Source organism: Microtus oregoni, unplaced genomic scaffold, assembly GCF_018167655.1.
Source record: "Microtus oregoni isolate MIOR12 unplaced genomic scaffold, Mior012 000016F_ref0000370, whole genome shotgun sequence".
In the NCBI taxonomy this organism is placed as follows: domain Eukaryota; kingdom Metazoa; phylum Chordata; class Mammalia; order Rodentia; family Cricetidae; genus Microtus; species Microtus oregoni.
The window spans coordinates 33,045,859-33,060,914 of record NW_024543075.1 but is presented as its reverse complement, the minus strand read 5'-3'; the positions used below and the strand labels follow the sequence as shown (position 1 = coordinate 33,060,914).

General features: G+C 49.9%; 1 protein-coding gene across 3 annotated transcripts in view; it reads right to left on the bottom strand.

Annotated features, from left to right (window-relative positions):
* Dkk3 (dickkopf WNT signaling pathway inhibitor 3) overlaps nt 1-14,799 on the bottom strand; it is a 45,753-nt gene extending 30,954 nt beyond the window's left edge. For 2 of the 3 annotated variants that reach the window (XM_041667022.1, XM_041667020.1), the window contains exons 1-4: nt 14,644-14,799; nt 13,913-14,148; nt 6,507-6,644; nt 4,467-4,550 (exon numbers count right to left, since the gene is read on the bottom strand). In XM_041667022.1, the coding sequence (XP_041522956.1) occupies nt 4,467-4,550; nt 6,507-6,644; nt 13,913-14,125 (435 nt within the window). In that variant the 5' untranslated portion in view covers nt 14,126-14,148; nt 14,644-14,799. Of the gene's footprint in view, nt 1-4,466; nt 4,551-6,506; nt 6,645-13,912; nt 14,149-14,330; nt 14,529-14,643 lie in introns of those variants that run through there. The other variant, XM_041667021.1, reaches the window with a different exon arrangement.
* Nucleotides 14,800-15,056: the final 257 nt, after the last annotated feature.

Sequence of the window (15,056 nt, the reverse complement as noted above, 5' to 3'; positions counted from 1 at the left end):
TTTCAAATGTCTACTGCCCGTTTGGCTTTGGTGAAATGATGAAATCCATCTGCCCATGGCCTCAGAGTATTGACTAGTATCTTTAGTTTACAAGATGGCTTCAGAGTAGGTGTGTTTGTGTGGAAAAACAGACTCAGTGTTCCATCACCTAGGAAGGCAAAGCCTGGAATGGAGCCAATGGCAGGCATGCTAGATCATGCAGCTGCAGAATGTGTTTTAATCAGAGGACACAGCCTTTCAAAATGGTGGCTTGGTTAAGTAGGCCAGATTCCTCTCAGAAGAAAAGCTTGTCCTTTCTGGCTCCCAACTGTCACTAATCCCTTCTCCAACCCTAGCACAATGGTCAGCCTGCCCACTGGCCCGGGAAGGGGCCAGGCCAAAGGCTTAACACAAAAGCCCCTTACAAAGATGTCAGGCCGGATCTGCATCAGCGGGGGCACTCAGGTGAAAACACATGCTTCAGGGTGCTCCCCTCTCACATTGGAGTGTAAAAACAGACCAGTCCATTACATGGACTGTGAAATTTCTAGACAGGCATATAGTGTTACTGTCTGGAACTTTCCATGAACCTCCTCGAGTTACCATACATATTAATATGAACACCACATTTAAAGAAAGGAAAACATGTTGTGCCTGGTGATTGCTTTTAATTGAATTCATCTGGGAATTTTAAATTCAAAAAATTGAGCCCAACTTACGGCATATGAAGGTTTGAACGGTTGTGATTTTTGTTCTTTGGGATGGGGAATCTCTTTGAAGGACAGTTTCTGTAGTGTGAGGTGTTACGTTAGAGCCACCTGTAAAAAGCATTAAGTTGCAGAACTATGGAATGGGACAGGGGGACACTGCACAACTGCACCATCCCTTCAGAGGCAACCTGACACTCACAGCCCCTGCTCAGAAAAAGAAGCTGCACATTGCTGTCAAGACAGCCCTTGAGGGCTGGAGAGATGGCTCAGTGGTTAAGAACACACTTTGTTCTTGCAGAGGACTGGGGTTGGTTTCCAATTATCTACATGGTGGCTCATAACTGTAATTCCAGTTCCAAGGGATTTGACGCTCTCTCCCAGTGGGTGACACTCATACGTGTGGTGTATTTACACACATGCAGGCAAAACTAAATTGAATTAAAAGATACTGGTTGAGAGCCAGGTATGAGCACACCTTTTATCCAAGCACTTGGGAGGCAGAGGCAGAAGGATCACTTTGAGTTCAGTGTCAGCCAGGGCTACATAGTGAAACCTTATCTGAAAGAAAAGGAAGAAAGGAAGAAAGAAAGAAGAAAGAAGGAAGGAAGGGAAGGAAGGAAAGAAGGAGGGGGAGGGAGGAAAGGAGAGACAGAGACAGAGAGAGACAGAGAGAGAGAAAACCCACAGCAGGTCTCAGCAGGTAAAGGTGCTTGCCACCAATGCCTAATGACCGGAGTTCAATCGTACAACTTGCATAATGGAAAGAGAGAACTGATTTGCACACGCTGTTCTGTGACCTCCATGCACAGGGTACACACATTTACACATGTGCACACACACACTAAATGAATAAACAAATGTAAGAACGCCACCAGAACCTGGCTGAATGTTTACCCTGGTGAGCCAAGGTTGGATGGGTAGTTGAATGAAAAGTCCTGTGGGCAGTGGAAACTAGATGCCACTTCCTTGACACTTGATGTACCACCGTGACACTAGCCAGGTCCTGCAGTACAGTGAAGCAGACACACTGCCTCTGTCACATGCTGTCCCTTCAAGGGAGCTTGTGAAGTCTCCAGTCTGTGTTCTAACAGAGGGAGAAAGAGAAGCCAGGCTCTGGCTAGTGGAGCACCCCAACCTCAGATCTCCCTTCTGCCAATCAAAGCGACATTTATTCTCACAGAGAAACCCAGTTCCCTTGCCTTCCGGGTCCTAAGCAAAAACCAAGGGGGAAGTGTGATGAGCCGCCACCCTCTGGCTTGTCTATGTGGCTCCCCTCGAGTGCTCCGCCTCCTGGAGGCTATCTACCACACAAAGGGGCTCAGATTATGAGCCATGCAAGTGCCTTGTTTATGTCCCCTGTCACCCAATGAACAAATGCCAGGTGGGGTTTTCAACTGAGGACCCAAACCGGGCCACACAGATGCACACGACCAGGCACACCAAAGAAGGCTGGCGCAAGTCACAAGCACCCAGCTCAGGTATACGGCAGCTGTCCTCTGTCCCAGGGACACTCGGCATCTCCAAGGTCTTGTGTTCTTACCCACCCACGGCTCTTAGCATCACTATTCCCCTCATCAGTACTCAAGTCTGCTATCGGGTCCTTATTCCAGACTGGAGGAGATCAGTGGTGTGCACGGCTGTATTTTGATTAGGGATGCCCCGTGTAACATGTGCACATGGGCCTCTATAGTCCGAGCATCATCCTGAGGGCGTCCTGTGATGGAGGAAGGTCATTGGCTAATAAAGGAACTGCCCTGGCCCATTTTATTGGTTAGAGGATAGGTGGGAGGAGAAAACAGGACAGAACACTGGGAGGAAGAGGAAGTGAGGTCAGAGACTCGACAGCTCTCTCGGGAGCAGACGCCTGAGAGACGCCATGCCCTGCTCCCGGGATGAAGCTCGGACCCAGGATGGACTAGGCTAGAATCTCCCCGGTAAGCGCACCTTGGGGTGCTACACATAGATGATTAGGAATGGGCTAAATTAATATGTGAGAATTAGCCTAGAAGAGAATGGGCCAAGCAGTGATTAAAAGAATACAGTTTGTGTGTTGTTATTTCGGAGCATAAGCTAGCCATGTGGGCGGCCGGGTGTGGGGGACGCAGCCCTGCTGCCCCATACTACTACAGTCCTGGAGTCAAGATCAGTGAGAACTAAGGCATAAGGCCTTTCTGATTGACAGCACTGTGAATTCTGCTGCCTGCCATGCCCTTTCTACTCGGATGGCTTCCACCCAGTCTCTGTCCCCTACAAGCCTCAAGTACAGCCTTCACTCAGGAATTCTCTGTTTTCCTCTTAGAAAGGCTGCCCGTGGTGTGCCATGGCTGCCTGGTTTGAGTGTGCTCTCTCTCTCTCTCTTTCTCTCTCTCTCTCTCTGTCCTTCCTGCCCTCCCTTCCTTCCTCCCTCTCTCCCTCCCTCCCTTTCTGCTTTAAAGCTGGTCCTGGGCCCAGGACATGACGCAGGCAGCAAACCACTTGTCCCATAGGCATGAGGACCTGAGCTCTAGGTGACTGGTGTGATGGCCACACTTAGAATCCCAGCACCAGGAAGCCATGTAGGAATGGGAGGCTTGCCTACCAGCCTCGCTAGCCTAACAAGTGAGCTCTAGACCAGTGGGAGACCCTGGCTCACAGTAGGTGTCCTCTGGCTTCCACAAGTATGTATTATAAAGAAAGAAGAGCTGGCCTCCCTCCCTTCCGGGCTTTGTTAGCCCCACCTTTGTCTCACAGGTCCATCTCCCCATCCTTCCAGAACCAAGAGAAGGTACGAAGCATGGGCTGATAGGTAGGAAGCTGAGTTGCCCTGGTTCATAGAGTGGCGATAAGCCATGCTTTTGGCTCCATAGCCAGGCCCCCTCCAGCTCACGGCAGAACCCATTCCATATTCCACCAGTCTCCCTTGGAAGGTGGTAGCCACTGTCACACAGCCAACCAGCCTTCCACCCCGCCAGCCTATGGTAAATGTCTACCAACTCCCCACATTTGAGCACCATGCCAAAACAAGCGGAAAAGAAACAAAAAGAAAGTTCTGACTGCCAACCAAAACACCACCACCTTCCTGCTAGTGCACCAGTTCAACGGTGAGGTCAAGAGTGAGCACAAATCCTGGATGCCTTTGCCAGGGGTGTGGGAGGCATCTGGGCGAAGAGATGGACCTGCTGTCCCCTCAAGGAAGTGCATTGTCCCCAGTGACCACATCCACACGCAAGGAATTCTCTGGCCCCGAGGTCTGATCAGTGGTTCCTGTTGGGGTTTCCCTGACTTGAGTGCACATCATGTCCCTGCCAACTTTAGGACTTCATAATCCTACAAAATTCAGTACACCTTTGGGCTAAACCACAGCAAACTGCGACAACAGTTACAGGGACCAGAGACTGACACTAGGGACGACAGGCAGCCTTCTTAGCCTTTAGTCTACTGGCTCCAGGTGTGGCTGGAGCTGGAGTCATTAAGGCCTGGGCCATTCCATGGGCTCTGGGCATTTCACCAGCTGGGACACAAGGTCCGTCACCAAAGGATCTTATATATACCTCACGCTTGTTCCCCTTTTAAATTCGAGGCACAAATTATAACTGGATTCAATGGCCCTTGTTTCTGACCCAGCTATCTGAAGGTGTAGCATTTTCTCAGACTGCATGGCCTTGGCAGAGATGAAGGAATGGGGCCCAGCAGTGTCAAGGCTGAAGAGGAGTGGGGGAGTCTGCTCCCATCCCCCAGGGCCTGCAGTTGCAGATATGTATCACTCTGGGGGCATATAAGAGAGAGACAGCAACTTACATGGCTCCTCTTGCCTTCTTCATCCCCCACCGATGTAATGACTGTCTCAGAAAAGTCCATCTGTCCGGTCTGGTTGTTGGTTACCTACAGACAAGCACAGGTGCAGGAAAAGTGAAACAAGGAATTCTGGGAACAACATAAAGCCTTGTTTGCGTTCACTTTCTGGGGTGGGAGTCAACAGGAAGCCCACTCCCCATTCTGAGTTCTAATCACTGTACCGCCAGTGGGCAGAGCTCCTGGAGGTACCCACAATCCTGTGCAGAGGGAATAAAGTGATCACGGACAGCACAAGCGGGGTGGGGGTGGGGGTGCCTGCCACCTAGCAAGTACTCAACACCTGCTATTTTTATCACTCTTGGGGCTCATCACTTGGCACTCAGTGTCAAGAATTTCCCAGTCTGACCAGCGTGATGGCAGAGGCCTCTGATCAAAGCACTTGGGCTGTGGAGACAGAAGGGTCGGGAATTCAAGGTCAGCCTTAGCTAGGTGGTAAGTTGGGAACCAGACTGGGTGGCATGAGACTGTCTCAAGACAAAAACATAAAATCCAGTCCGTGCATCTAGCCAAATAAATGTCTCCATAAGAGGCGAGAAGGTGAAAGTCCTGGCCACGCCCCCAGCTCCTTCTGTCCGACTATGCAGCCATGAGATGGCCTGAAGCACAGAAGAAACCGGCTCCCTTTGCCAGTTTCTGGGCTGCCCTGATTCTGTCCTGAGGGCAGGTTCCTCAAACCGCACCCAGCAAGGAAACAGCCTCTCCAGCCTCCTCCAAGGCTGGGACTACAGATGGGTCTGGCCTAGGACCAGAAGAACTGTGTTCTTGGAGTCCTGGTTCAGCTGCCAGCAACCATCTGGTCATTTCTCTTCCTGATTCTGTCTTCTCATTTTGGCATCGTCTTTAAAGTTGGTGCCAGCTGTACTATCTCAAGTCTACAGCCAGAACCAAGCGATTGCGGCCCAGGATGCAGACACGGATCAGCTCTTACTTCCCAGGCAGCCGGGGCCGGGCTCCATCATCCTGCTCTACTTTGCTCTATTTTCCTCCCCCCAGGCCCTCAAGTCATCCAGACAGATCTCAAAGTCACTATATAGCCAAGGCTGGCCTTATACCCGCATCCACCTCCACTTCTCAATTGCTAGGAATACAGACATGAGTTACCATGCCTGGTGTATACCTGCTAATTTTTACCTAAAGATTTCCTCCCTGTGAAAAGGAATGATGTCTTCATGTCTTCTTCTTCTTGATAGTTTTTTGTACAAGTGTCATTAAAAAAACTTCTGTAGCTCTGTTGCAGGTCCTCTTGGGACTTTTATTATCCCACCATGCATTTCTTCATCTCTAGGATATATGCACTATTTTCTGAATGTATTTCACTGTCACTGTGCACCTCCCTCCTGAAGCGCTACACAGGACTCCTTGAGAGCCTGGGCTGCTAGCAACTTTCCCCTTTGTCAGTACCTGCAGATCACAGTGGCACATGCCTATAATCCCAGCCCTTGGAGAAGGCAAAGCAGGTGGATGTCTATGAGTTCAAGGTCTGCATAGTGAGGACCTAGCTTTGTTTTTTTTTTTTTTCTAGGATGGGGTCTCTCTCTGTTGTTCTTGGCTATCCTGTAACTGCCTCCACCTCTCAAGGGCTGGGATTAAAGAGGTACTCCACCATGCCCAGCAGAAGGGTCCCCTCCTTAGGTGTGTCACTAATGAGTGACTCCCACTGGATTAGTGAAGACCCATTTACCATAAGGTCTCTTCTTCACCCCTGACAGAGGCACACATGAATGAACGGAAACCTAAGAGGTGAGTTCTGCCTTCCCAGCCGTGAAGAAGCCTCAGCTTCATACACTGCCTGGGAAGAGCAGAAGCAGCTCAGAGCCTGAAGTGCACCTCTCCCTTGAGCAGCATCCTCCCTTCTGCTGGGTTCTAATCTCCTTCTACAGCTCTCAATTACATGTGTGTTTATATCACAGCTGTCGACAAGCCCCTTTCCCTCCAATGGGATGGCCCCGTAGGAAGGAGACATGGCTGCATTGCCGCCCTCACCTTGTGAATTTCTCGGTGCATATGGATGGTGTTATTGCCGACCCTGGTGTCTGTGTTGGTCTCGTTGTGATAGTTGGCAGGTAAACTTGACAGGTTCACCTCAGAGGATGTTCTTGCAGCTGCTTCTTCTGCCTCCATCTACAAATTGAATAAGTAAAATGGTTTCTTCCCGTTGTAACTGAGGGGGAAATAAAGGGGCACCTTCTCCTTTTCTCTTCTATAGGTTCAGAGATTGGTAACAGTGACAGGCCACTGAGTGGCCTTTAGACAAGAATTCCAAACGTTTTACATGGCCTTCAAGTCTCACGACCTTGGAAGGTAAAAGAGCTTGCTGAGCAAGCCTAAAGACTGAGTTTGATCCCTAGAACCCATGTTGGATGTGGTGACTCCAAACTGCAATCCCAGGACTCCTACAAGAGTATGGGCCAGGCGGTGGTGGCGCATACCTTTAATCCCAGCACTTGGGAGGCAGAGGCAGGCAGATCTCTGTGAGTTCTAGGCCAGCCTGGTCTACAAGAGCTAGTGCCAGGTCAGGTTCCAAAGCTACAGAGAAACCCTGTCTCGAAAAATCTAAAAAAAAAAAAAAAGTATGGGAGGCAGAGGCAGGAGAATCAGCCTGGAGCCCACAAAGCAGCAGCAAGGTGGAAGGAGAGAACTGATTTCTTTAAATGTGTTCTCTGATCCACTGCACATTTTCCATGGCGCGCGCGTGCGCGTGCACACACACACACACACACACACACACACACACACACGCATACATGCATGCTCTTTCCTCAGGTGGTGCCCTTTCCCCTTCTGGTTTTTAATCTGCATTCTACTGATCTTATTTACATTTGTGGCTTTGCATCATCCAAGTCAACCCTTTTTTTCTTTTAATATCACAACCTCCTAAGAGATGCATGCTAATATCCCCATTTTTCAAATAGGGAAACTGAGTCTCACAGAGTCGAGAAGAATTCCCAAGATGCCAGTGTAGGCTGGAGTTGAAATTTGAGCATATTACCTTGACCAGCCAGATCCTGTACCCTAACCTAGGGGTCACTTGCATTAAATTCCTATACAGTGAGCCAGCACCTCGGTCTCTTTCTGGCTACAAAAATGTGCTCAGCCTTTGGAAGCCTTAAGTGTTAATGTCTCCATTGAGGGAGTGACAGGCTGGGGAAGAAGTACCCCAACTCTCTGTCTTGTAAGACAAGTCTGCTTGTGGGCTGCAGCAGGATTAAATCCCAAGTGGCCAAGGCAGGGTCCTTTTCAAGGACCTTCACTGTTTTTATCCTTCCCTCTTTGTTTTTAATTTGCTGTCAATCCTGTTGCAGGGTCTGGTGTATGTGCTGAAACTGGAACTCAGACAAACTGAATCCTTGAGATAGGAGTTCCCTTCCCCATCCCATCTCTTGGTAGCCCTCGGTGGACCTTCTATGGGATCAGTAGACGGTTTCCTGGACCTACACCCGTCCTAATTCTCTGGAAACATTTATCGGTCCTTCTTTGATGTCGGGCTTCTGAGGTCACGCCCTCAAATCTTCTGTCTTGTGAGCCTCAGTGACACCTGTGTCACAAATAGCACATGTTTACATATTTACACCCAGCTTTTCCTTCCAGGTTTGTCAATCTCCAGCCCTGGTGAGTGGGCAGGTGACCATCCTCAGCTGCACAGCCACAAAGGCAGGCCAGGCCAAGGACTACAGAGCCTATCAGACAATGTGTCTAGAAACTTCAGATGCAAGACCCAGTGGGGGTCTTGGCTGAGGGGTTGAAAGATTCCCAATACTCCTATTTGGGCTGCTTCGATTCTGGAAAACAAATCCTCAACAAGTGTTTTCCTGACAAAGACAACCACTTTGTCTATCCCCACTCCTTCCTTCCTTCCTTCCTTCCTTCCTTCCTTCCTTCCTTCCCTTCCTCCCTCCCTCCATCTCTTTCCCCTCTTTTTGACAAGGTCTCATGTAGACTGGCCACAAACCTACCATGCACCTAAGGCTAGCTTTTAACACCCTTGTCTCTACCTGCTGAGTGCTTCCATGAGCCAAGGCACCCTGCTCTCATTCCCTATAATACTGCAACACCCTTTGCCCACTTCCCCTGGCCAGAAGGCCAAGCTGCTGAGGACCAAGCACGCTGAACTAGAAGAGATCTGCTGTAACAGTCTCGGGTGCCAGCCAAGTCACATTGTCGCGCTGACACTCCAAAGGGGGAACACTGCTGCATCATGGAACCGTCACTGCCTCCTTGCAATATTTTAGCCTTACTGGTGTGTATGGCCACACATCTGGCACATTCACAGCAACCCCCATAGGGAAGGAGTTGTTCATGATCCTGTCAGAGGCAAAGCCAACAAGCCTGGCAGAGGACATCGTATCAATCGGCAGATGGGAATGCTCCGATTAAAATTTAGGTCTTTCTGATTTCAAGTAGCATGCCTTTCCTAAGCAGTCCAAGAGTCCCTTTCCCCAGGGACTACATGTTTATGGGAAGAGTCTCACACAAACCAGTTTAAAGACGACTGTGGCCTTTCTCATGTGATGGTGCCTACCAGCAACTCAAGAATCTAAAGAAGAAAGGAAGGAGGTTTCAGGAAAAGAAGGCAGGGTTGAGTGGGTCCCAAAGGATGAGAGGATTTGGATAGAGAAGTTGAGAATGCGACAGAGTTCAGAAGGAAATCTGTAGCATCCTGAATAAGCCAGCAAGCCATGCTGTGAGCCGGAGCAGAGGGACCCTGCTGGGCACAGGAGAAAACACATCTAAAGAGCATCTCTAACGCAGATGCTGACCTGCTTTTCAACCAGAGACATTGAGGTCATTCAAAAGCTTAAATAAATATATACCTAGATCCCTTCCTAGATGTACCAAATTATCGTTTCTAAAGGCAGGACCCTACACATCAGTGAGTTTTTTGGATAACTAGGAAGATTCCCTTCTCATTCACCTGCCCTCAGTTAAGAACTCCTGCACCAGGCAACTGGGAGCTACATAGGTTCTATACCAGTTGGGAAATAATTTAGAGACTAGGGTAGGAAGAGACCGGAATCAAGTTTGGAAGAAGGCAAAGCCAAAGGCTTCCTGTTAAGTCTAGAAGGACCAAGATGAGCATCGAGTTAGACAACCAGCTGCCCACAGCATCATCACAGGGTAGCATGGGGGCGGGGCAGACAAGGTGAGCTCAAGCCCCAGCTTTACCCCTCCCCCCAAATAACCACATACTGTTGGGCAAGACTCCAGGCCCCTCTAAACCACAGATTGGATACGTGCTTGTTCAGAAGGTATGAGAATTAAGGAACTCCCCATCTGAATGCAGATATGGCACCTGTTGCGGGGTTAATGGCGACCTAAGTTGCTCCCCTAGCAGCATCCTGTAAGGAAGCAGTTGGTGAAAAAGCCAGCTTGAGAGAAGTGGGAGGGGCAGGCAGCCAACAGTGAGCATCTGAAAAGCTCCCTTTATAACAAAGTGGAGAAGAAAGAAAAGAAACCAGGACTAGAGACAGGATGGATGGGCAGGAAATAACATACTTTTAGAGAACGGGACCTGGCTTGTTTAGCAAAGAGTAAGGTTTAGCTGGAAACAAGAAAAGCAAGGTACTGGAGAGGGTGTGTCCTGAAAAAGACTGTCTTAATGTTTTCTAAATGCCACTGGAATTGGAATTGTACAGTTTGGCTTTCAGATAGCTGGCAAGTCACCAAATCGCCAGGCTACTGTTTTCTGAGCAGTCTCTCTCAAACCCTGTTCCCTTTCTGCCAGTGGCTGTATCAATGCAATGAGCTAAGGACTATTTAATGAAAACCATAAATGAAAAGTACAGTTTACCATGGAAGCTTCAGCCACAGCAGTTTCTGCCACCAGCAAGAGAAACTAAAGCCTGAAGCAATAGTTGCTTCACAGCTGAAGAATGTGAACGCGGTTAAAAATGGCATTCACAGCCCATCAAATGCACGTCTACTAAAAGAACACAGTAGGAAAATTGAACAGATAAATTCAGGCTTGGTATTGGGACTCTTCCTAGGACTCGGTGAGATGATAAGATCCCTCTAAAATACACCGGTTCCAGGCTGGGGAGTTGGCACATGGGCAAAGGCACTTGGCACCGAACCTGACGATCAGAGTTCAATCCCCAGGACCCACATGGTGGGAAAACAAAGCCAGTTCCCTAAATTGTTCTCTGACCTCCACATGTCTGCGGGGCACAGGCATTTACACACACACACACACACACACACACACACACACCAAAACAACAACAACAACAACAACAAATGAATACATATAAGAAAGCATTTCAAATATAGCAGTCACAGATGTGGCAACTCCGGCAGGGGAATGAAGTGACTTTATTTTTAACATCCACTTCTTAACCACGTGGAATCAAAAAAGAAGAGGAACATCTTAGATTGAGGCCACGGGAGGACTTGCTTTTTCTAAAGATAATCCTAGAAAATCAGCTACTTTGTCCCTTAAGATACATCAGCAGCTTGAGGCAGCTGGAAAAAATAAAGTGCCAGGAAGTTACTTGAAAGCAGATTCACGTTGCAACTATGTAAACTTCGACAGCCTGTGACTGGGTTCTCCATTGCTACCCCGCCCCGGAATAGCAGCTGAACAGCCACTGCCCTGTGTTTATGACATCTAAGGGGCTTTCTGGAACTTCCTTTAAAAAAAAAAAAAAAAAGCCGGGCTAGTGAGATGGCTCAGAGAGGGTAAAGGTGCTTGTAACCTAAGTTCCTAAATTCAATCTCTGGAACCCACACAACCACACATGCACTGTGGCACATAGGTATCTGTACATACATGCACACACACACAATCATGCATATATAAAATATTAATAAATAATAATAAAAGTTATTTTTAAAAAGCCAATAGTTACAATCTATTAAAAGAATACACTGTTTTAAGACTGATTTGAATACTTTACCCTTCTCTCTTTCTTCCCACCGAACTCCAGTGCTGGGGATCAAATTCAGAGCCTCAAGCACGTGAGACTCTACTGCTGAGCTACAGTCCCAGGCCACGACATTTTTTTTTTTTTTTATTTTTTTTGGTTTTTCGAGACAGGGTTTCTCTGTGGCTTTGGAGCCTGTCCTGGAACTAGCTCTGTAGACCAGGCTGGTCTCGAACTTCACAGAGATCCGCCTGCCTCTGCCTCTGCCTCCCGCCAGGCCATGACATTTTAAGGATGGGATCCACTGAGAGTCTATCAGGTGTTGGTAAGCTTCGCTGTTAGCTGCTATTCACGCTACTACTGTTTGTTCTCTTGTTCTTTTTTTCTTTTCTTTTTTTTTTTTTTTTTTTTTTTTTTTTGGTTTTGTAGCAGAGGGTCTCACTGAGTAGCCCAGGCTGGCTTTGGTCTCACTATATAACCTAAGCTGGCCTCAAACCCATGATCCTCCTGCATCAGCCTCCCAAGGACCTGACTACTAGTATGTACCACAAAGCCTGGCCACATTACCAGTATTACCACGCCAAAAAAAGATAGCCATTATTTTCTGAGCCTTAACAATCCCCCCATAATCCTTACAATGACCCCATGAGGAAGATACTGGTTTATATCTATCTGCTTTCCTTACACCAATATTTGACTAGGTAATTTGCTTTCTAGAATCTTCTCTCTGACCTAAAGGTGGGCATTTTCTCCACTTCAGACCCTGAGTCCCATTGCTAATCAATGGCAGTGCTGGGAACTGAAGAAGAGAAAGCTGGTCTCCACAATCTATGATTTTGCCATGAGAGTGCGCACCCCCACCCCTCCACCCCCCACCCCCCATCCTGTCTCCACAGCCCACAGGTCTCTCTAGGAAGATCACTGACTCTGGCTGATGCAATGATCAGTGTCTTTGGGGTTTCACAGCCAATCTGCACAACTCAAGCAGAGAGATATGTCAGGAGGGGGAGAGTGGAGCCATGATAAGAATCTACTGTGGATATTTCCCACGTGTCTGATGGGGTCACAAACCGCACTGATGACTACAGAGGCTAACTTAGCAGGTCTCATCGAGAGCTGAGACCAAAAAAGCCTGTTCCGAACCCTCTGAACTATGGTGGGCATTTCCCAGTGAGTGAACATGGAGGTGACCGGTCTGTGTTCCTGGGAATCAGGGTGTGGGAGGGAAAGTCCTACAGCCCAGGTAAGAACAGCAGAGTGGTCAAAGACTCCCCGCAATCTGCAGTTACAGAGTTAGGGGACAGTGGACTCCAGCTGGCCGCCCTCTGCCTTCAGTCACTTTTTGTACCAACTGTTCCATTAGCTCAGGAAACCCACAAATCTTGGGACCCAGGCCTGTCTGGTAGATATTCATATATGGCTGCTTATGTTACTGCCTCCCAACCCAGTGTTCCCTACAAAGCCCATCAGGTTGGCCAGGGGAATGGGAGGAAAAATATATCCAAACTACACAAGATTCAAGAGACGACAGCAACCTATTTTAGCAGACAAGGGCCAGCATTTAAGACTGCCGGAGGGGGTTACTATGAAAAGGACAGTGGAGAGCCCAACCCACTTGTCTGGTTCACTGAAATCGCTGGTTCCACTCCATTCCAGCCTGCCCTCAGGTGCCAAAGACAGCTAGCCAAACACTGACCAAGAAGGCTTAGGAAGCTTTCAACACGGTTGGAGGCCATCTTAGGGGTCAGAGTGAGGTGCCATCCAAAGTGCTGGCACCTGGAAGAGGATGAGAAACCGAAATCTGCCTCTCATCTGCCAGGTGAGGGGAATTGTATCTAACTCTCACCGGGAACTGAGGTTCAGGATGCTAAATGATTGACCAAATCCACCTATTGTTGAGGAGCAGAGAATCTGAAACTTGAACTCCAAAACACACTGCTTGTAGGTGAAATGGGGTTGCCTCTCACATCCTCGTCCCCTACCTTCTGACCATTCCTGCGGCGTGGACTTAGGCCTTACTCGAGTCTTCCTTTCCCACCCCTCAACAGACTTTTACCCTTTTTACCCTCCCGACTGGCATCCTGACTGGATTTTGGGGACGATATTACAGGCTCGACGCCCAAGGGACATGTTAGAACTTGGAGCTCCCTGCAGCTGCCCCAGCGTCTGCAAAGCCACTGCGCTGGGACACCAGAGTGGGTTCAACTTCAACTCAGCTCCAACTGGGGAAGAAAGCCAGCTGCATATCCAAAGCCATCTGCAACACGGTGGCTCCAGCTCCCCAGGAAGGATTCAGCTAAGACTCCCTTGGTGAACAGAGTTGGATCCAGACCTTTGGGCAGGCAGGTAGAACCAGCTGAGAGTAAAGATCACCCAGCGCTGCACGTCTGCTGGCAGGCCCTTTCCAGCTCTACACAAAGTCAGGTCTTTGGCCAGTGCTGCGACCATCGCTGGAAACATTGCCTCCCCAGGCCCACTCCCTACTTATCCTCCTACTTTACAAGCCGGGAGTCCTCGGGGTGCACCCACCTCCTCCACCGCGCTGCGCAGTTTGTGCTGCGTGTCTTCCATCAGCTCCTCCACCTCTCGGAACATCTCATTGAGCGTAGCTTCCTCCTGCGGGTAGCTGAGAGCCGGACCCGGCTCCACTGGAGTCCCCGTCGCCGTCGGGGCAGGAGCCGGGGCGGTGGGGACAGCCGCAGCCAGCAGCAGACACAGCAAAACGCCCCTGAGTCGCTGCATGTTTGTTCGGCGCTGGCCTCAGCCTGTGTGTCCCGGAACGCTATCAGAGACTGCAGGACCACCCCTCTGGCCCGCCCCGCCCCGCAGCTCTGCCCGCCCCCATACGAAGCGAGACCCAGCCCCCTCTCAGCCACAGCCCCTAGGGGCTGTGGGGCCCCGCAACCCGCTCCAGCCTGGATGCCTTCTACACCCCCAACTCTAGTACCTAGGGGAAGCTCTACTTGCCACGCTGATGGAAATCCAGCTCCCGAACCAAGGACCCTCTTTTCCCAGACCAGGGTGACCCTAGCTGGGCTACAGGTTCGAGTCCCGCCCCTAGTTCACAGTGCAACTCTACTGTTGAGACTCTTTGGTCCCCGACCCAGCCTCTCCCAGCCCCTCCTAGCCCCAAACAGAGCTCGGCAGCGCCCAAGTCAGCCTTCTCTCCACGCGATCCAAATACATGAAGTCCCCACCTCTATCTACTTAGGTGAGACCTAGCTGGGCTATCCCCACGACGGTGACCATCGAGCGCCCACCTCGAATAGACAAAACTGAGCCGTAGGTTGGTCACACCTCTGGGGTGCCACAGAGCAGCTGGAGAAGAATCAGTACCCCGCAAGGCGCGGATGCAGCAGCGCTGGTACCCAGTGAGCCTGCAACCTACTCACCCCCGCCCCCCTCCCCCGACACACACAACCCTCCACGCCCCTGGGGCGGTCGCACAGCCAATTGCGCTCTCTGCCTTTCGAAGTCCTGGGAGACCGGCTCTGCGGGGATTCAGCCTCTCCTTGGCGAAAGCCCAGGCTTCTGCCATCTCTGACAGCCTTGAGTTGCACCTTGCTGGCTTTAAGCCCACCTGTGCCTTGGATGCGGTTCTAAAGGACGGAATCCCAGCCCCTCAGCCATCACAGACTGGTCTAGACATCTCCAGCCGGGAAATTTCACTTTT